Source organism: Naegleria lovaniensis (genome assembly GCF_003324165.1).
Source record: "Naegleria lovaniensis strain ATCC 30569 chromosome Unknown tig039, whole genome shotgun sequence".
NCBI classification, from domain to species: Eukaryota; Heterolobosea; class Eutetramitea; order Acrasida; family Naegleriidae; genus Naegleria; species Naegleria lovaniensis.
Window position 1 is genome coordinate 153,931 of NW_025407861.1, and position 20,565 is coordinate 174,495.

The 20,565-nt window shown below is 36.4% G+C and overlaps 10 protein-coding genes across 10 annotated transcripts; 4 read left to right on the top strand and 6 right to left on the bottom strand.

Moving 5' to 3' along the window:
- Window position 1: 1 nt before the first annotated feature.
- Window positions 2-1,604, bottom strand: C9374_009904 (uncharacterized protein; the record flags this gene model as incomplete). The annotated part of the gene is made up of 3 exons (XM_044700143.1): window positions 2-200; window positions 263-546; window positions 612-1,604. 3 exons carry the CDS (start codon window positions 1,602-1,604, stop codon window positions 2-4), a joined length of 1,476 nt encoding a protein of 491 aa, XP_044544455.1.
- Window positions 1,605-1,997: 393 nt separating this feature from the next.
- On the top strand, window positions 1,998-3,782 carry C9374_009905 (uncharacterized protein; the record flags this gene model as incomplete). The annotated part of the gene is made up of 1 exon (XM_044700144.1): window positions 1,998-3,782. One exon carries the CDS (start codon window positions 1,998-2,000, stop codon window positions 3,780-3,782), a length of 1,785 nt encoding a protein of 594 aa, XP_044544456.1.
- Window positions 3,783-3,973: 191 nt separating this feature from the next.
- On the bottom strand, window positions 3,974-4,985 carry C9374_009906 (uncharacterized protein; the record flags this gene model as incomplete). The annotated part of the gene is made up of 2 exons (XM_044700145.1): window positions 3,974-4,542; window positions 4,640-4,985. 2 exons carry the CDS (start codon window positions 4,983-4,985, stop codon window positions 3,974-3,976), a joined length of 915 nt encoding a protein of 304 aa, XP_044544457.1.
- Window positions 4,986-5,447: 462 nt separating this feature from the next.
- On the top strand, window positions 5,448-5,912 carry C9374_009907 (uncharacterized protein; the record flags this gene model as incomplete). The annotated part of the gene is made up of 1 exon (XM_044700146.1): window positions 5,448-5,912. The coding sequence occupies one exon, from the start codon at window positions 5,448-5,450 to the stop codon at window positions 5,910-5,912; it is 465 nt and encodes a 154-aa protein (XP_044544458.1).
- A 183-nt stretch (window positions 5,913-6,095) lies between these two features.
- On the bottom strand, window positions 6,096-12,240 carry C9374_009908 (uncharacterized protein; the record flags this gene model as incomplete). Its single annotated transcript, XM_044700147.1, has 2 exons — window positions 6,096-11,696; window positions 11,776-12,240. 2 exons carry the CDS (start codon window positions 12,238-12,240, stop codon window positions 6,096-6,098), a joined length of 6,066 nt encoding a protein of 2,021 aa, XP_044544459.1.
- Window positions 12,241-12,581: 341 nt separating this feature from the next.
- On the bottom strand, window positions 12,582-14,315 carry C9374_009909 (uncharacterized protein; the record flags this gene model as incomplete). The annotated part of the gene is made up of 1 exon (XM_044700148.1): window positions 12,582-14,315. The coding sequence occupies one exon, from the start codon at window positions 14,313-14,315 to the stop codon at window positions 12,582-12,584; it is 1,734 nt and encodes a 577-aa protein (XP_044544460.1).
- Window positions 14,316-14,463: 148 nt separating this feature from the next.
- C9374_009910 (uncharacterized protein) lies at window positions 14,464-15,819 on the top strand (the record flags this gene model as incomplete). Its single annotated transcript, XM_044700150.1, has 1 exon — window positions 14,464-15,819. One exon carries the CDS (start codon window positions 14,464-14,466, stop codon window positions 15,817-15,819), a length of 1,356 nt encoding a protein of 451 aa, XP_044544461.1.
- Window positions 15,820-15,959: 140 nt separating this feature from the next.
- Window positions 15,960-18,324, top strand: C9374_009911 (uncharacterized protein; the record flags this gene model as incomplete). Its single annotated transcript, XM_044700151.1, has 4 exons — window positions 15,960-16,346; window positions 16,390-16,629; window positions 16,672-17,917; window positions 17,966-18,324. The coding sequence occupies 4 exons, from the start codon at window positions 15,960-15,962 to the stop codon at window positions 18,322-18,324; spliced, it is 2,232 nt and encodes a 743-aa protein (XP_044544462.1).
- Window positions 18,325-18,338: 14 nt separating this feature from the next.
- On the bottom strand, window positions 18,339-19,078 carry C9374_009912 (uncharacterized protein; the record flags this gene model as incomplete). Its single annotated transcript, XM_044700152.1, has 3 exons — window positions 18,339-18,446; window positions 18,510-18,608; window positions 18,671-19,078. 3 exons carry the CDS (start codon window positions 19,076-19,078, stop codon window positions 18,339-18,341), a joined length of 615 nt encoding a protein of 204 aa, XP_044544463.1.
- A 56-nt stretch (window positions 19,079-19,134) lies between these two features.
- Window positions 19,135-20,400, bottom strand: C9374_009913 (uncharacterized protein; the record flags this gene model as incomplete). Its single annotated transcript, XM_044700153.1, has 3 exons — window positions 19,135-20,013; window positions 20,088-20,208; window positions 20,372-20,400. 3 exons carry the CDS (start codon window positions 20,398-20,400, stop codon window positions 19,135-19,137), a joined length of 1,029 nt encoding a protein of 342 aa, XP_044544464.1.
- Window positions 20,401-20,565: the final 165 nt, after the last annotated feature.

Consider the following 20,565-nt stretch of genomic DNA (forward strand, 5'->3'; position numbering starts at 1 on the left):
TTTATTTGACATATATTCTCTTTAATCTAGGTAATAAAGCAGTGACAATTTCATAGTTAATGGTATGAGACCATTCAGATAATTTTTCACAGGTTAATTCTTTGTTTCCTTGCTTTCCTAAAAGTACAACTTGATCGTTCACCTTCACTTGATCTGCAATTTTGTCTGGAATTCTCACAACAAATTGATCCATACACACCCTATGAAAAACATTAGTTTGAATATTTAGAAAATTGTTCTAACATTGAAACCTTGTACTTACCTTCCAACGACTGGACATTCCTCACCTCCAATAAGGACATATGCTTTATGGGAGTTAATTCTCTTATATCCATCTCCGTATCCAACTGGAATTAACGCCAAAGTTTCACTTTCATTTTCAACCACATAGGTATTTCCATAGGAAACTGTGGATTTGTGTGGAAGTTTTTCAACTCTGGCAACATGTGAAATTAAAGAAAGTGCAGGTTGTAATTGGAATGGCAATCGTTCATCATGGGTGAGATTACTGGGAGAGAGACCATAAATTGAAACTCCAGGTCTTACCTATATTCGTGTAAATTCATGTAAATTCAGGTAAATTCATCAATCGAATGAACAATGATACTTACCATATCTAAATGCATTTCTGGATAGAATAAAGTTGCAGCACTATTACAACAGTGATAGATGAGTTCATTCTGTAACTTGTTTGGATTTTCCTCAATCATTGTTTCAATGAGTTTTCTCATTTCAATAAATTTGTTAAATTGGTGTTGAGTGTAATCTTTGGAATTTTCATCAGCACTTGAAAAATGTGTGAAAACTCCTTCAAGAATGATTCGGGACTGAAAATTACGAGGATTTGTGAGGAACCATTTCAAAAAGGGTTCAACCTTATTCGGTAATAATCCAAATCTCCCCATTCCAGTATCAATTTTGATATGAACCTTAATTTTCTTATCTTGTTTCACACATTCATCAAATAATGTTTCAATAATTAATGGATCTCCAGAAATAGTTGGTGTTAAATCAAAAGTTACACAATTTTTAACTTCTGTTGGAATTGCATATCCCAACACAAGAATATCCACACAAAGATTTTCATTTAAATTTTGTAAAGATTTTCTAATTTTCACTCCTTCTAACACACGATTCACAGCAAATCGTTGAATATTCATTTCTTTCATTAATTCTTTGACAATGGGCACATCACCATGTCCATAAGCATTTGCTTTCACGACTGGCATGATTTTTACTTGTGAGTTGTGCTGTCTTGCCAAATTTAGAATATTTTCAACATTGTGAAGAATATTGGTTAAATTCACAACTGCCACAGAAGTCGTTGAAAATTCATTGAGATGATGTCGCGCACGATGATGATGTTTTTTGTGAGCTCGGGTCAATGATGAATGATGACTGTTCGATGTCTGGTTCACTAGATTTTTTGAATAATATTTGAAATGTGGTTGATTCGGATCAACATGACATGGCGAAGAGAATAGTAAATAACTGGATGAAAAATGTGAGAGAGGAACATTGAAGGAACGTTCCTTCATCATGGAGCTTGCAACACCTCGGAATCTTAATATTGGCTTTACCGATTCTCCAGTGATGAATTTCATACTTGAGGACTGATGAAAGGTTTGAATGCAAGCACTGCCAGATCGAACGGCGAACGTGAATTTGAATGAATTATTAAAAAATTTTTTTGTAAGCAAGTTAAAGACTGTTATCATAGGACAATGTCATGATGAAGGATTGACGTTAAGATGTGAAACCTGTGTTAAACAAACTTAATTTATGTCGTTTGAATTGTGCATGATGATTCTTTTTCGTTGAATTGAACCCTCAAATCATTAAAGCTTGGCATGAACCATCATCAACCCTCACACTCTCTCCGAATCAATTATCATTCAGACATTGTACTTACAACGTACACGAATGTGGCTCATGGACAAATGGAAAATTTGAATTGCAAACCTCCGAAATTTCATCATCCTTCCACATTCCAAAAAATGGATTCGAAACTCTCATCATCGTCCACAACCTCAACAACACAAAACAAATCGGATAACATCCCAATGACTGCTACATCTTCATCATCACCATCGACCAATGCTTCCGAATCACAACAACCAATCAAGATTGCAAAAAAAGATGATTTTAGAGATGATGATGATCATTCAGTTTCTATGAGTCCTAAAGTAGTTGCTACGGGAGCACTCTCGGTCAAGATACCCTCCAACAGCAATCTTGTGGGTGCTGCTGTTGTTGCAGGAGGAAATCAGTCTCCTGTGAGAGTATCTTATCAACAACAACAACAATCAAATTCATCTTCCATGTACAAGAAAACAATTCCTTCTCCACCTTCTTCATCATTGAATACCAACAATACTTCTCCATCAGCACTGACAACAGCATTAAATTCTTCCATGTATCAAGAGGGACGAGAAGATGGAAACAACATCAATTCTTCGGATTCTTCTCAATTCTCTGACCCTACTTCTTTGAATAACAACAATAAAAGTGAGGAGAATGGTACCAATGACTCTGATAACACGGGTGGAAACATTGCTGAGGACCATTTCATATTCCTTCCGAACCACAATGAGCCTTTCCATCATTTTGCTCTCGATATCGGAGGCTCTCTTGTCAAGATGGTTTATATGGTACCTTTTGATAGTGAGAATGAAATTATTTACCAAACCAAAGACTTGGAGAGCAATGAGCTCGAGGCTTATTATCATCATGCCAGTAGTGATGATGAAGAAGATGGAAAATTGTCTATCAAATCACTTCCTCCTCAGTCTCCTCTCATCATCAATGATGTCAAAGATCACTTTGCTTGTAATAACGAGACAAAGAGAGGCTCTAAACTTTGTTTTGCTAGATTCCAAACAGCTGACATTGAGGATTGTTTAAGTCTGATTGAAAAATTGTTAAAATTAGACGACTCGATGCCGCAACATCAGATAAAACATATCAATGCAACTGGTGGAGGTGCATTCAAATTTGCCTCTCTTCTCAAAAACAGATTTGGACTTGAGGTAAACAAACTTGACGAAATGGAATCTTTAATTAAGGGACTCAATTTCTTGTTAATGAATCTTCCAAATGAGTCATTCAAATTCACAAGAGAGAAAAAGAGAGAATATATTTCATTTCAAGAGGGATCTAATAACGATGTATTTCCTTATTTACTTGTAAATATCGGAAGTGGTGTTAGTATTTTGAGAGTCGATGGCTTGGGAATGTTTGAAAGAGTTTCAGGTAGCAGTATTGGTGGAGGAACATTTTGGGGTTTATGTAAATTATTGACTGGATGTTCATCATTCGAAGAAATTTTGAAACTCACCAAACAAGGTGACAACAAACCTGTAGATATGCTTGTTGGTGACATCTATGGAAGAGACTATGAAAAGATAGGATTACCATCAGACATTATCGCAAGCAGTTTTGGTAAATTGATAATGCAAAAAACAGGCAGCGAAGAAACTGTGAAACCTAAAGCTGCAGATCTTGCTAAATCATTATTATTTATGATTTGCAATAATATTGGACAAATTGCATATCTCAATGCTCTCAGATTTGGACTTAAAAGAATATTCTTTGCAGGATATTTTATTAGAGGTCATGATATTACTATGCATTATATTTCATATGCTATTCAATTTTGGTCTAAAGGAACAATATCAGCCATGTTTTTGCGTCACGAAGGCTATTTAGGAGCCATTGGATCTTTCCTTTCCTCTAAAAGTAAGGATGTAGATAATGACAACAACACACCTACCACGGAATAATTTGTACAAATTATGAGATTGGCGCTGTTGAACCAATGTCAGTCAGTGTAATTTTTTAAGTGAATATTATAACTTTTATTTATTTCACATGGACGATGAGCAAATAATTTGAGGCAAATTGGACCTTCAAACATGACAATTTATGTTAAAACTTCGAGAACAAGTGTTTGGAGCACCTAACCCTCATCCTTTTAAGGTTGAGGAGTTTGACCTTGTTGATCATCGACAACATCAACGACCACTGGATTTCCTTGATCATCAATAATTTCTTGCTGACCTTGCTCTTCCAATTCTCGTTGTCTTTGCTCCTCAGCCTCCTTCTCAGCTTGTTCTTTTGCTGCTTGATCCTTGGCTGCTTTTTCTTTCGCTTGTTCTCTAATTACTTTGATTTCTGCTTCATAATCAACTCGAATGGGTGTTCGATCACAAGCACCACAGGTCGGACATTTCGTGTTGCGCAAGGTTCGTGCCAAACCGAATGGACACGAACTCACTCGACATCGCGGTGGTGCACAATACACTCCTCTCACCACTGGAGTCTGGAATGGAATGCATCCACAATATCCTTTCTTGAATCCATGTCCAGGTTTAAAACCACATTCACACTTATTGGGACAGAAATAATCAGGTGGTCTCACTGGAGGAACATGAGGTTTTGGAACAGGGACTTTTGGAGGTACTACTTTTGGTGGATTGTAACATTTACAAAGTGGACATCCCTTGTATGATAAAAATCCATGAGGACAATGCATGCGACAAACTTGAAATGTACATGGTTTCAAAATGGAATGGATCGTGTGTTGTTCACATGGATTTCATTGGCCACAATAATTATTCACGAATGAATAAACACCTACCTTCGACATAACGACAAACTGCTGCAATGTTTGGCAACATGGAAACACCATTAGAAATGTATGGAGCTGGACCTACCAATCGAGCACATCGATTAACAGGACATCCCTCTTCATCTGTATCGAGACCATGTGGACATTTCAAATCACATAATTTAACAGTACAGATTTTACCTTTCACGCTAGACACCACGTCTGATTCGATATCGAATGCTTCATTCACAACAGAATCAATAAAAGAAGCATGTACATGTGGAGTGTGCATCAACAGCATCATCACTAGGAATGCCATGCATGAAATGAATAGGGTAATGGTACCCATTCGACGGGAAATTCCTTGTTGTGACATTTTTTTTGACAGATAGATGGCTTTGGAGTTCAATTATCTCGAGATAGATTTATCGAGAACTAGTGAGGACATCTTGCGAAATGATCCTATTGTATGTGACACTGCATTCCTGCCGTCATGCAATTATTACAAAATCTTGACCGCACTTTTAAGGAGCTACAGAAGTGTCTTGTTTACAGTGAGCTCCTTTATTTGCTGCTTGTTGCATAGCACAGCGTTCATCTAAATATTTCATGTAATACACGTCGTCAAGCTGTCCCATCGATTCTTGCTTTGTGAGATTTGGGAACAACGTTCTTCAAAATCTTCTTCAACCAACTCGTTGTATGAGCAAAGGTCAATTTCAAAATTGTCATCCAAAGACTCAACCAAGTCGAGTGGGTGTTGTTACCTTTCGGTTGCTGCTGAAAGAATAAATCCCAACAGCCAAATTATTATTTTTCTAAAGATTCAAAAAAAAAAATGCCCACAAAAAGCAAATCAAAAGGAGGTAAGAGAAAAAAGGACTTGAACAAGGGAGGAGCAGGAACCAAGAGAGACCTCCAACTCAAAGAAGAAGGACAAGAATATGGTACAGTGGTTAAAATGTTGGGTAACGGAAGATTGGAGTGTTATTGTTTTGATGGTAAAACAAGGCTATGTACAATCCGTGGTACGATGAGAAGAAAAATTTGGATTAATCAAGGAGACACTATTCTTGTTGGTTTGAGAGATTATCAAGATGATAAAGCAGATGTTATTCATAAATATCTTCCTGATGAAGCTAGAGAATTAAAGAAGCTTGGTGAAATTCCAAAGGATGCAAAGATTAACGAAAATACCGAAGAACAAATTGGTATTGAATTCGTTGGAGATGAACAAGGAGACGAATCGGAAGAAGAAGGAAGCGGAGCAGAAGGAGAAACTATCAACTTTGATACTTTGTAACTCTTCCTCGTTTCATCACTTCACCCACTATCATCAACAAGAACTCCTCAACAACAAACTTAACGCTACATCATTATTCTCATCTTTCCCATCCCTAAAATAATATAATGTCTGATGATGATTCATAAAAATCGTCGAGACAAATAAATTATTAAAATTCATAAATTCAAAAGATTCATGTATTTAAAAGTTCATGGTCAACTTTTTCTTTGGTTTTGAAGCGGCAATTGGTTTTTTGGTGCTAGCACCACCAGTACTGGATGAATTAACCACGGACTGTTGTTGTTGTTTGGCAAATTCTTGAATGTCGGTAATGACCGATGGTGGCAACAACTGAGCCGTGATGAGAGATTTGAATTGGTCTGGAGCTACTTTGGTCAATCGATCGAAACATTGAACTCCCAATGAAAATGTTTTGCTGATCTTGTGGTCTCTCGCGAATTTGGTCATATTCACAAGCATTGGCACTATGGTGCAGAGATAACTTTGAACCGAGGCTGGTGGAGAGTTCAATTCAGAAAGCAAGGAAAAGCCAGCAAGTAAAATGTTGATTGCTGGAGGAGCAATCTTATCAAGTGTATGAGAAGAATCCACTACTGACTCAACCAAGTACTTGGATTCAGAAGATAAATTCAATACAATGTCCACAGCAGCACTCATTGAGTAAAATACAGCAAGTTTGGCAAGTCCACTTCTTGCAAGATAGAGAATTCCATTTTGTAGACCATACAAAATGTTGAAAGTGTTGTCAACTGCTTGTGAAATCTTTTTAGGGTCATTAGTGGAGTCATGCATGTTGTTAATTTCGTTTTGGAGAGCTTTGATAATATTTCTAACCACCTTGTCATGAAGTTCAATGTTAGAACATAGAGAGGATGAGAGGAAAATGAATAATAGCTCAATTTCTGGAGTGTAAATAGTTTTTCCAGAAAATAATAATCGACTAATAATGTTATCAATGGATGCACGAATAGCAACACTCCAAATACTGAATTTTTCTTCAGGAGTCATACTTTGGGCAGAGCTATCTGTTTCTGAATGAAGATTCTCGCTAACTTCAACAATGGCTGTTGTTGTGTCCAACCCCAAATTGGATTTTGTGAATTGCACCACTCTGCATGCTGTGTAAAGTAATGTTGGTACCACAGCACCTGTTATTGAGAGGCCAAATGTTTTCACTATTGTCTTGAGGCATGACATGCTCTTTGCAATTAGGTCTTTCTGATCTTTTTCTAATTCAAATGAGCCCATTTCAAATTCTCCATCTTGTTTGAATAGGTATGGGAAATGAAGTCTAAGAGGTTTCAAACAAACTTCTGTACTTGTTGTAACTATTGCTTGCGTGCTTACTTGGTCACTGGATACAAATAGTGACACGTTGACATTAGCGAGAATCTTTTCTAAAAGGTCTAAGCAAGCATTGTGAAGAGGTAAATGTCTAATACCTTGAATTTCAATTAATAGCAAGAAAACTTCGAAAATAGCTCCAGGTGCATGATGATGTTTTTGGAATTGTTTGGTAGCAATGATTTCTCCTATTGATTTGATGCATTTGATGGACTTGTCAATATTTTTCTTGTCAGCACCATAGAGATGAGAAATAGCAAGCCCAATGAGCAATGAGTCGTTGTAATCAATATCATCAACAGTTGATTCAAGATCTTCCTTTCCTCTTGCAACTGCAATAGCATTCAAAACTCCGGCATATGACTGTTTGAAATAGTATAGAACGTTTCTTTCAGTTCCAGGTTCTACAAAATAAAAGTTATTCAAATTTTCCACAGCTTGTTCATAAATAGGAGCATAAAATTCGTTGCTGGTTCGTATCAGTATGTGATCATCTTCTTCATCATTAACAACGACTGTTAAATTTGAAAAGTCTTGAAGTAAATTGTACCAATTAATAAAAATGTCCTTCATGTTTGGTTGTAAAATTTCCAAAAGATCCTTATTTTGAGACTCTTGTGCAGAAACATAAATTTCAGCAAGAGATGTCAATACAGAGATTCTAACCATACACGTGGTAACTTCTCCTTGACTAGAACTGATAAAAGTTTTTGGGTCTGTTATGTAATTGATCAAATATGAGCACATTCTAGAAAGTAATTTAGATTGGTTTCTAAGCATACGAGATGGAATAAATATAGAAGCAAGTTGGCAAGACGCATATACAAGAAGTGGGGAATTAATTTGTGTGATGGTGTCACTAATGGCAGTGCTAAACCTAAGCGCATGTTGTTGAAGAAGGGGTTCTGTTGGAACATCAGGATCTTGATATTTTCCAAAAATATTATTAATATTAATCATTAACACAAGCCCTGCATGTTGAACAGAAATGGTTCCCTTATTTGTGGCAGTGCAACAAATGTCAATAATTTTGGAAAGGTGATTAACAAGACAATCCTTGTCGGGGTGTTTTCTTGCAACCGACAAATCCACATGCCATAATTCGTCACTGTAGGTTTCAATGACTTGTTGGAGACACTTCATTGCAAATACCTTTGTTTGCCAACTATACACCAATGGTTGAGCTTCAGATAGTTTCTTTTCAACAGGTGTGTCATCTTTTTCGTCAGTATCTCCTAACATCACGCTTTGGCTTGTTTCTTTTTCAAGGGTTCTAAGCTCTGAATATATAATAGTATAAATCAAATCAATCCATGGCTTTGGTGAAATTAATTTGCTGGATATCAATGATGAAATAATGTTTTTGAAGTGATTTTCTTGGTTGTTACCTGCAATGTAGGTTTCGCTGGAGCTTTGAGATAACGATTGATATGTTAATGCTTGAGAGATTGAAAAGTCAATATCGTCAACAACTTCAAAGAGCTCAGATGGTGTGAAATACTTGGAAATTAGTTCTGGTTTTTGATCGCAAATAATTTTGATGCATTGGCCAATCTCATTTTGAATATTTTCAATGTACAGTCTTTCTTTCTTGAGATGAGTTAACTTCTTCAAAAAATCAACAATTGTTTCCAAATTCTCAACCAAATATGGAGTAAATACAATAACTCTCTGTAATAGGTGAATAAACTCAATTACCAAAGCATCAGAACTGAAAAGTTCAGAGTTTGCTTGAATACTAGTCATCAAATCACTGATGAAATAGTTAAAGATTTTGTCAAACGGTTGAGTCTTTAGCTGCAGCAACTCTGGGCCCAAACCAATAAGACCTCTCATAATCTTGCATACAGCTGTCAAAATAGAGACTGCAGAATGAGGTGCGTCGAAAATAAGAGAAAATATGCATTGAATAATGGTTTCTGCGTGAGGAGCAAACGCCACACCATTAGTATCAATTGTATGGTAAAGTGAAAGAAAAGCGCTTCTTTGTACGTCCTCCTCTGTAATTTTGGATAGCGCAATCAAGAAACTGACTGTTGAAGGAAGCAGTTCTCTACTTTTCAATGTGCCTACCGATCTGTTAACAGAACCAAGAGCAAGTGCTAAGCCAGATTTTAGAGATGCATTTGATGTCGTAATCTTTTGAGTACATCGTTTGACAACATCTTCTAACAGAATATCGCCAATAATTTTTCCAAATGAATACATGCACTCTGCAGCTGCAGCACGTACAAATGGATCTGAAAATCCAATAGCAGCGTTCAGAACAGAATGAATTTGAGGATAAAACTTATGTTTCTTGTTTTCTTCTGACTTTGTTTCCAAGTTTCTTAAAATGCAATATATTGTGGCAACGACGTTTGAAAAAATGCATAGTGTAGTATCCATTGTACTCGAGTCTTCTTCAAGTCTTGTTCTGTGTGAAGTTGTTGGGGGTGTCATCAAGTTGTTTGCTAGTGCTGTTTTAACTTGTTGAACTAAATGTTCAATTATTTGGGCTTTTGAGTTTGGTTTGTGATATGTGAAAAGTTTGCCTAACACTCTGATAGATGAATCTACCAATCTGACCGTAAGAGATGGCAATTTAAGGTAAATACTTTCAGAGTAGAATAAATTAGAAATATTATCAAATAGAATGCATGAAGCATCAAAACTATCCACAGAAATAGAAGCATACTTTTCTTCAATAGGGTCTAGTTTTACCTTCAGATCAACCATAGAATCAATGAGTGAGGTTCTGATAGGGATTGAATCAGAAATAGATGCATCTGCTTCAGCAAAAGCCATCTTAGTAACAAAATTAATCACATGTCTGTGCTGCGGAAGCTGTAATTTGCTATCTGTTGAAGGTACATAGGCTAACACACTTTCTGGAAGCTTTCCAACCAAATTGAAAAGATTCATTTTGATCAAGTTAATTGAATAAAGCCCTGATGATGTGGTTGGTTTGAATGTTGGTGGTAACGAGGATAGTAAATCGACTGTTGCTGATACATATCCAAAAATTAAATTAAGCTTTTCAGGTGCTAAGAGAGGAATACAGTTCATAATAAAAATTTGTAAGGAGAGTAAACAACATGCTCTTGATCTTAGCCTGTAAGTGATTTCCTCTTCCTTGGTTGTATAGGTGATAGGTTCCTCATATTTTCCGCTCATTGTATCGTCCCATAGCTCCAAAATTTTTTCTAAGTTATTTTTTACCCAATAATCGTTTAAGGAAAGAATGGCACAAACAAGAATCCAACATGACTCCTGTCGTTTTGTGGAAACGTATAGATCGTCAGCTGACTTATGAGCAGCCTTTCCCAGAAGTGACGCGGTATCTAAAACTGCAGAACAAAGCGCATGTGAAATGGTAAGACTGTGTTTGGCCGAAACCATTATCAATGCAGCAAGTGCACAAGAGTGGCCGTGAAGTGAGTTTGCATAGCTTTTGATGTTTTCATCTCTTTTAGATGCTGTTGCCAACTCTGCATGATCAATTTGTACCATATTCATTAATGCGCTTATTAATCCAGTGGAATGAGATGGAAGAGCTTCCATTAGTTGCTTAATTGTCAAAGCTCCAATATATCTCACGCTTTCAATTGGATATTTTAAACTTTGCAAAATTGCATCAAGGATAGAGTCTCTGTATTTCGCTACACTCTCTCCCAATACTTTGCATAGCTTACCGATACAATATAATACAGTAGTAAAACAGCTATCATTTGGCACTACAGTATTATTGATCACTAATTGAACTAAATTGTTCAATAAAGCTATTCTTCCTGCTTCCGTTAGTCTATCAATCAGCCCAATGCTTAGCATTTTAGTGACATACGTTTGAGCGAATTTCTTATCATAATTGGTGATATTGTTGGAGCTGATTGAAATTAAACCGGTCAAATTTTTCACAATTGTATCCATATTTGATATGATTACATCCTCAGGACATTTCGAGAAGAAATAAATAATACAGGACGCTATCGCTGATCTTAATTCCTTTGTTTGACCTATTCTAGTAAAGGGAGCTGTCGCAATCATGATAGCATAACTGCAAGTATATTCTTTTGAAGGTTTTTGAGATCTTGGAGTAACACCGTCTTCATTGGCAACAGAATCGTGTAGGCCAGTGTCACTCATACAAGAAAGTAGTAACTGGGCAGTAGCGTGACTGAAAACCTTTCGAACTTCTTCTTCAGGGTCTTCCATACTTTTCAAACACATGTTCAGGGATGTATCGAACACTTTCAGGTTCACATCCGATGGTCTTGCATAGTTGACTGCGATAGACAACATTAATTCTCCACAGGCAATTTTGACGTGTTTGTTTGTCTCTTGAGTACCTTTCAATATCAATTTCAAGTACTCGGTCCATTCATTCTTCACTCTCTTCTTTGAATTAGCAACAAATTTAGCGCATAACATAAGTATGGCCTCTTTAATCGGATCATCCTGTGGATAAAATCATCATCACAGCATTAAATTTTGAAAAATATTGTTATTGTCAAACAACCATCATCATCACACTTACGTTTAATTTCCATAATTTCCAAAATAAATTATTGTTGATGAGATTGAATAGATTCGGTACTAGATGGGATTGTATAGAATAGGCCTCCCCAAGAATATCCAATAAACAAGCTATTTCGTTAATTTTCTGAGGGTTCCGAGTTGTGTTTGAGTGTTGTTCCAACAATTGTACTATTTTGCTTGATCCTGAAGGAATCAACGTACTCGGATTGATATTGTAGAATTTGTTGAAACATCTACAAATAAGTCTTCTTGTGAGTACAGAATTGCCGATATTCGTCAAAAACGAAACCGATTTCATCAGTGTAACTTCAACATTCTTATCCAATTTATCAATGGTACAATTCTCAAGAATACGAGCGAGATCAGTCCAAATCAAATAGATTTGCTCTTGTTGAGTACTATTTATCTTCTTGTTTTGAGAAGCGAGAGTGCAAAATTGTGTGAGCTGACTGAGACATTGCATTTTTTTGTTGGCTGACGATTGAAAAACTGAAACGAGAAGACTCTCTTGACATTGTCATGGAACTTTAAAAACAGTTAACATTAGTTATAAAAAAGAGGTTACAATCTCAATGAATTTCTGACCAAATAGTTTCAGTTGTTTCTCAAAACGTCATGTTGGAAGGAAAAACTTCTGCAACAGTCTGGAGGCAGCTTTTACTCTTCATTATTGTCCCAGGCCAAGAACCAAAGAAAAGGCTCCTTAGCTAGGGCTCTATGTGCAAGGTAATGCGATCTTATTGGAGACCATTCAGTAAGAATCTGTCTCGAGTCCTGGTTCTATTACTGGCAGCCTCCCTTGAATTAATTCTCAAAGCTTTCAACTAAATTACTGTTTTCTTCACTGTCTTCTTCAAAATTGCTGAACATCCTCCTAGAGTTCAATTCTTCAATATACTCGTCCATTCCCACATTCGCTGGACACAATCGATTTGGAGTTGGTGAGCTAAGTATCGTGTCAGAACTTTCAAGTACCGTATGCTTCTCAATCAAAGAATCATGAGCGGTTTTACAATTCATGCTTTGATTACCTTCTAATAGCACAAGGTCATCATCTTCAAACAACGCTGGATTGTATTTTCTTTCCTCCTTAAATTTGTAGCTGCTAAAAGTATGAATTGTTCCAAATCCCAGAACGTCATTACCATGATGGCTTTCTTCATTGCTGTCTTCTTCATTATCACTAAATTGGGGCTCTCCAAAATCAAGGTCCTCCTCTTGAGGGATTTCCGTTGGAGCTTGTTTTTGAGGAACTGGTAAGGAATCAGTGCTCAACGACGACTTGGAGCTCCTCACAGACGTCAGGCTTTTGTCCATGTCCGAAATACTGCTTCCCATTAACATAAATTTCTTCCTTGAACTGGTAAGCCCTATTAAGGGTTCCTGATTCAGGGGTTCCATATCTTGCTCGTTAAACACCAGCAATTCGTCGTTAGTAGTATCAATTTGGTAGTGATTTGGGTTATATTCTTCTCTTGGAGGTTTCTTCAATATCCGTAATTCCTCTATGGAATTATGTGACTCATCGACATCCTCAGTCTCTTGTTCGTCGTCTTCACTATATCTCGAAATTGAGGTATCGTTGTTTTTTTTGGTCGTTGAGATGATCAAAATGTTGTTGCTCTTCTGTTTTTCCGGTTGGGGTGGTTGAGATTTTCTTTGCCTAATGATAGGTCCTGTTTTGTTTGTTGCGGAAGTTGATGGTTTGTGAATATTTGGACCAATTCTTGGTCCTGCAGTGTGAGGTTTTGCCTCAAGAAGTACTGAATTTTCTTGCAAAATTGAATGCTCTGGTAATCCTGTGGTGGGTCTAACAATTCTTCTCCCAAATGCTATCTGTGGTTTTTTATCCTTAGCTGAAGGAGGTTTTTCTGGAATAGTGGTTTGTTTTTTCTTCAATATTGAAATTTCCTCCTCGGAAAGGTAGGACGACGAATCAATAATGCAAACATTATTGTCTCCTGTATGAGAAAATGCCAGCTTTTTTGGTATTAAAACCTCAGTGTCCGGGTTATGTTTTAAAGTGAATACTTTTCTTATTGTACATGTTGGTCCGATGCATAACCTATCCAAACAATAATATTCTTCTTTATCATTAAACGAAATCTCAACTAGTTCCAACAAATCAAGACATAAATTCATCCATTCTCCCGAGATAATATTTTCTGGCAGAGGAATTTGGGAATGGAGTTGAGTTTTGGTTATTGACTTGAAACTACTTGAAATAATTATTCTCTTTTTAATTTGCTTTTTGTCTCTAATATGTAATTCAACTTGAAATATCGTTCCGATCAAGCATTGTATCACCAAATACCTGTGCATAATTTGCAAAGATGAAGTATTTGATTTCGGAATCTCAATATTGGTCGTATGAAATGAGCTTCCTTCAATACACACAACATATGTCTTCACCTCTTTATCAAACACCTTGGTAACCAACTTTGTATTTTTGATTAAAATATTGTTCAAAGCGTTTGGACCTTGCATGGAAAGAAGCTCAATGCTGTCGCCAGAGCTGTTTGAGAGATGTTGGCTCATTTTTAATTTGTAATTTTTGGAGGCAAATGACCTGATCCATCAAGCGACATGATGGTGTTGGAATATTGACAAACCTTCTCTAATACCTTATTTTATGATTACCACTACTACTTTTTAAAATCATTTTCATAAAATCATCAAGTAAAAAATGGGCAAAAATTCATCCACAACCCCACCGACAGCAGAGAGCAAAAAGAGCAAGAAGAAGACTTCATCGGGCTCTTCTAAAAAAGTTTCAAATGCTGCTCCGATCAGTGCTACACAACCATCAACAACTTCTGCCACTTCTGTTGCCAAAAATCAACCAGTTGCTAGTAGCAACACCATCCCCGTCGGTTCTCCTGTAGCATCAGTCTCCAAGCCGAAAAAATCAACTACAACAAAGAAATCATCAAAAGGTTCTACTCCTTCAACAAATGGTCCAACCTTGACCTCTTCAATGATACAAGGCACTCCAGGTCCTACTTATCCGATGATTTCGTCATCTCTGGGCTTTCCGATGTCACAATTCTCATCTAAGAATTCTATTCCACAACAAAATTTTGAAATAGCATACATGGAAGAAATTTCAAATATGATTACATGCTTTTGTTTTTCGAACAGGGCTGATCCTAGCACCATCAGGATCATTGAACAATACACTAAAAATCATATTATGGATATAATATGTCAATTATATAAATTCGCCAATTCAAAATCAGTGAAAACTGTGGACCAAGTGGAATCTGTGGATGTAAACATTACTGTCGAAGAAGTATTATTTTTTATTAAGAAAGATGCTCTTAAATTTGCCAGATTTGAAAATATGATAAGAGTTCGAGAGCTGAGAAAGAAAGAAAGTGAGCCTGAAGAGGAGATAGAGGGAAAAAAAAGAAAGAATGCATTTTCTCATATCAAAGACAAAAGGTTAAAATTGGATCCTATTTTGGATATTGGACAATTTTCAGATGATGAAAGTGAAACCCCAACTTCAAATGAAAGTGATTTATTGGAAACAAATTCAGATTCAGTTATCAACAATTATATGCAAGAGAAACGAAGAGCTGCAGATTTTCTCTCCAAGAATTTGTCTCTGAATGATTACCTTGATTATACAAAATGTCGAGAATCTAACTTTGTATCGAAAGGGATCAAAAAATTCAGACAGTGGCTTGAAATTCCTCCAGACTTGAAAATTAATGACAATGCTCTTGAACTTTTGGCTTTAGAGGCCTATGAGACAGTTGGAAAACTTTGCCAAATAGCGCTTATCTGTTTGATCGACCGTGAAAACAGAATTGTCACTCCATTTGAGGACAGTTTATTCACAGCTGCCGGCCTTTTGACCCCAAGAGAACGACGAATGTATTCCCAATTTCCTCAACTACAGGAAGTCAGCAGCTCTTCTTCTACCGGTACCGAACATATTCATCGACCCACTATTACTGCGTCTCACCTTCTTGATGCAATCACTCTTATTCATCCACCATCTGTATCAAGTCCAAGGTTTTGCCTTCGATTATAAAGGTGAATGAATATAAGCTCGAGGAAGTTCTCATTCTCTATACCAGCACTGATCTCAAGTAAGTACAATAAAAATTGTACTTTGGAAAGGCGCCAAGAACATCACCACCAATCGAACACAACAAAAAAAAAACTCTCGCCATGAAGAAACAGCATCATGCCTATACACTGAAATGTGATGATCAGTACCACCGATTGGATCTCAACATTGTCCTATCACATAAATTCTTAGAGGAGTTTAAACAATCATGTTTGGAACATCCATTGAAACACGAATTTTGTATTGAAGAAGACAAATTCTTATTATTTATTGAGCATCGAGGAAAGATCAATGACGACGAAGAGAAACGGAGCACACCTTCGGAACTTGTACAAGAGTATAGAGAGGAGAGAAAGAAGAATGCACAGGTGTTCAACAAACCTGATGTCGACGGGTCACGCTTAAAAGAGCGATTGAATAGTTTAAAAGAAATGGGATTAAGATACCAAATTTTGTACGCTCAAGTCAACGAAGAAATTGAAAAGATTGTAAGTATTGCCATTATTAATATAAGAGCTAACCAAACAAAAGAAAGAAGAGTTGGAGAAGGAAAAAACGGAGGAGGAGAAGCTATTGAAATTGAAAAAGCAACGAGAAAAGAAATCAAACATACCGAAATCTATTAACCGAGCCCAATCCAGTGTATATATTGATCCTTCTCACAAGAATGCAAGTATTCGTGTCGATATTACAGTGAGTGGCAAAAACTTTGGTCCTGCCACACTCAGAAGTAGAGAAAAATACCTAATAGAAGCGTCACCAGTCATAAAGGTAAGTGAGGTTTATTATGTGGCTACTAGCAATGCTGTTAAGAAAATTCTGGAAGATCCTGTCACCAAAATCGCTGTAGATGAGAACGACGAAAAGTTCAAACAAATCGCGTTCAGTGAAAATGATAAGCAATACAAGGATTTAAAGTTATACGATTGCTTTCACCCTGAAACGTTTAAAAAATTCCTTCTATTTTCTGAAAACCCAAATCTAAAACAAAAGTATAATTTAATATTGGATAAACAGGAGGAAGTGAACGCAGAAAATGAAAATAATATTAATGATGCAGTCAACAAGTTAAATGAGATAAAGATAAAACATTTGAAACGATTCGAAGAAAATATCAGAAGGTACAAAGCTGAACTGGAGCAGACTATGGAAAAATGTAAAGAATTTGATATGGAAAAATTGCGATTGCTTTATGAAGTTCACAAATACAATGAACTGGACAAGGTGGACAAACTTTTTGAGGCGAGAAAGAAGGAAGTTGATCTCTTTTTTGATGAAGAAATTCGAAAAACGAAAGAACTCTTCTCAAAACAACAAACCACGCGAAGAAACCAAATTTCTGGTGATCTGGTTAAATATGAGAAATTACTGAATGAAATATTCCCTAAAGAAACTCTTGTTTCCCTGCTAATTTTGGCTGATCTTCTTCAAGCAACGGAGTTAAAGAACTCTTGCATCAAAGCCATGACGGAAAACTTTGAAATACACTTGTATCATGAAGCTCTTGGGGCAAGAATGATGACTGAAACGATGGCGGAAATTCTCGCTCAGTTACCAGTTCAAAAACTTAAGGATCTCAAAAATAGTTATGGATTTCATTTTTCAAGAGCAATGGTTGAAAAAGAAATTGAATATAGAAAAGGAATGTTAGCAGATGAATTCAGAGACAAGACTGTAGAGGATTTAATGGAGCTCACTAAAAAGGGGTGTGTGTTTCCTGACGTATTGGAATCAGAAATTGAAAAGAGAAAAAACAAGAAACCTTATGTCTCTCTTAACACTGAAAGATGTTCGCCATTCTTAAGCATTGACGATGATTTTGTAACGGTTCACTTGAAAGGGCAAAAAAGATACTCCACTGTGCATGCCACCCATTCCTTAAATTACAAAGGATGGGCCAAATGGTATTTTGAAGTATTGATTGAACAGTTTGATGAATCGTTTGGGTCAAGCATTAGTATTGGATGGGATGTGGATCGATCAAGTTGTGATGGACCAATCATTGGATTAACGCCTGGTAATCGAAATCAATTTGGTTACAGTTGGCAGTCAGACGGATGTAAGTATCTAGTTAGAATGATGTACATGAGCGAACACAATTTCACAGTACTGCACCATTACGGAAAAGGAATGTTTATTGGAACAAAATTCGGAGCTGGTGACGTGATTGGATGTGGCATCAATCAAACAAAGAAGAAGCTCACGTTCTACAAGAATGGAGAAAAAATTATTCTCATCAAAAAAGAATCCAATAGAAGAATTCAAGAAATCAAATCCATAGCGATACAAGACGACTTTTATGAGCTATTTCCAGCTGCATGTCTTTATTCAACCAAGAAAAACTCTGATTGCACCATTCGATTCAATTTCTCTGGACCATTTATCAATCAACCAAAACACTATGAGCCATATGGGGATCAAAGGCAAATTTTGAAGCAGCAAAAGCAAATTAAGGAGTTGGAGTGATGTAGAAGAGATGCTTAATCCCCACTATTGAGTCGAATTTTGCTATTGTAACATTTCCACATCATTCGTTTGACTGATTCTGGGACAAGTTCGAATGGATGATCGAGTTTGACCGATTGCATCTAATATTTTGGTTAAATTGGTGATTTCTCAAGTCTATTCAAGAGAAGGTAATGAAAACTTACAGCAGTGTGTTTCACACATTGATAATGAACTTTGGATGGCTCAGTATTTGAACGTGGTCTCAGTAATGATCCACATTCCGCCCAATATGCAGCTCGTATCTATTCCAACCAAAATATTGTTGTGATCAATTTACTATATTAACATGTGTTTGATGACTCACCTCACTACAGCTCCTATCATGTAAATTTCTTAAATTAACTGTTGAGCATTTTGGAGAATCATCAATGGCATGAATAAGCTCATGTCTTAACACTTCATTCAAATCCTTCTCTTCCAGTACATGGTTTTTACATACAATGATACTTCGCTCCTCCACTTGTTTTTCGTGATTGAATCTTCGTTGGTAGTAGGCTCTTGCATTGTTATCACACTCCACAATTTGAAGAGAAATTTGTTGTCCACATTCCGAAATTAATGTTCTATAGAACTCTTGTACTTTTTCATCACATTGCACGTTTGGTGTATATTGTTCATTATTTTCAATACAATCTCGAAAATACGATCCAATCCAACATTCCGAATCGTTGGTTGAGGTGTTTTCGGATGGTGGGACGATGTGTTGAGACATTTTTTTTGTAACACGCTGAAAGATCAACAACATTTGAAATTGTTGGAATTAATAATTTAATACATGGACACATCACCATCTGAATCTACTCCTGCAGTTTGTGCCATGAATGAAACGAGTGATAGCAATTGCAACAATTCGTCTGCTCCATCAATAAGGCACTTGTCACATGATGCAATTTTCAAAAGAATCTTACTCTTTTGAAGATCGTCTAATTTCACTTCACAATGATCGCTTAGAATGTAATTTGCCAATTGGTTGATTATTTGGTAGGCAGCATAACCTTGTTTGATAACTCTTTCTACTTCTTTTTTGATTACATTGACGTCTTGCTCTTTTGATAACTTGAGAATATTTACAATCAACTCTTCTGGAACTGTACCAGAAATTTCCACAATATGTTTCTCAGCAATAGAAAATCCAAACATTCTGGAAGCACTCTGTAAGGTTGTGATCGCTTTTCTCATATCCCCTTCACTATGAGAAACAACTCTATCTAAAACTTTTGAATCTTGCAGTGTAATTCCTTCCTTATCAGCGATCATTTGCAGTCTTTCTTTCAACAACGTGTTATCCAACGGTTTAAACCTGAATTTGGCACATCTCGATGTAATTGGATCAATTATTCTGCTCACATAATTGCAAATTAAGATAAATCTTGTGACACTTGAATATGTTTCCATAGTTCTACGCAATGCAGATTGTGCGTCTACCGTCATTGAATCAGCCTCATCTAAAATAATGATTTTAAATGGTGGACAAGGATATTTCCCTTTCGATGGTGGATTTTCACTTACTGCAGTCTGAGCGAATTGTTTCACTTTGGTTCTGATGACATTAATTCCTCTCTCATCACTCGCATTCAATTCTAATACTCGACTTTTATATAATTCAGGACCAAATAATTGTTTTGCAATAGCGGTTGCTGTACTTGTCTGAAAAGGAATGAGGCATTTATGATTTGATGATGTTGAATTCAATATTTTACAAGAAAATTGAAATCACATACCTTTCCATTACCCGGAGGTCCATAGAATAATAAATGCGGTAAGTTTCCCTCTTGCAAGCTATTCTTGAGAGCATTTACAACTTCTTCTTGATGAACGACATCATCCACAGTTTTTGGTCGGCTGTTGATAATGGTTCATGAAACAACAATTCGGAAAAGATGGCAAAAAAACGTTGTTCATCATATGGCATGAAATATGAGGTTATTGATAGTACATGTTTCAATCAATCCGATGAAATGTTAATAAACTCTGATCCGAACCGATGATGCACTGTGCTACATACTATTTTTCAGTCCACAACTGTTGAGACATTTTTTGGCGCCATTATTTCAAATCAACAAATCGGGTTCATCATGAATTTGTTTTCGTTTCTATTCATATTGCAAACGGTCAAGATGATTACAACTCAAATGAAGGTCGAGTGAATTGATATAATTAACGAGCTGGACGCCACTTCCATGTTTGTATCTCTACTAA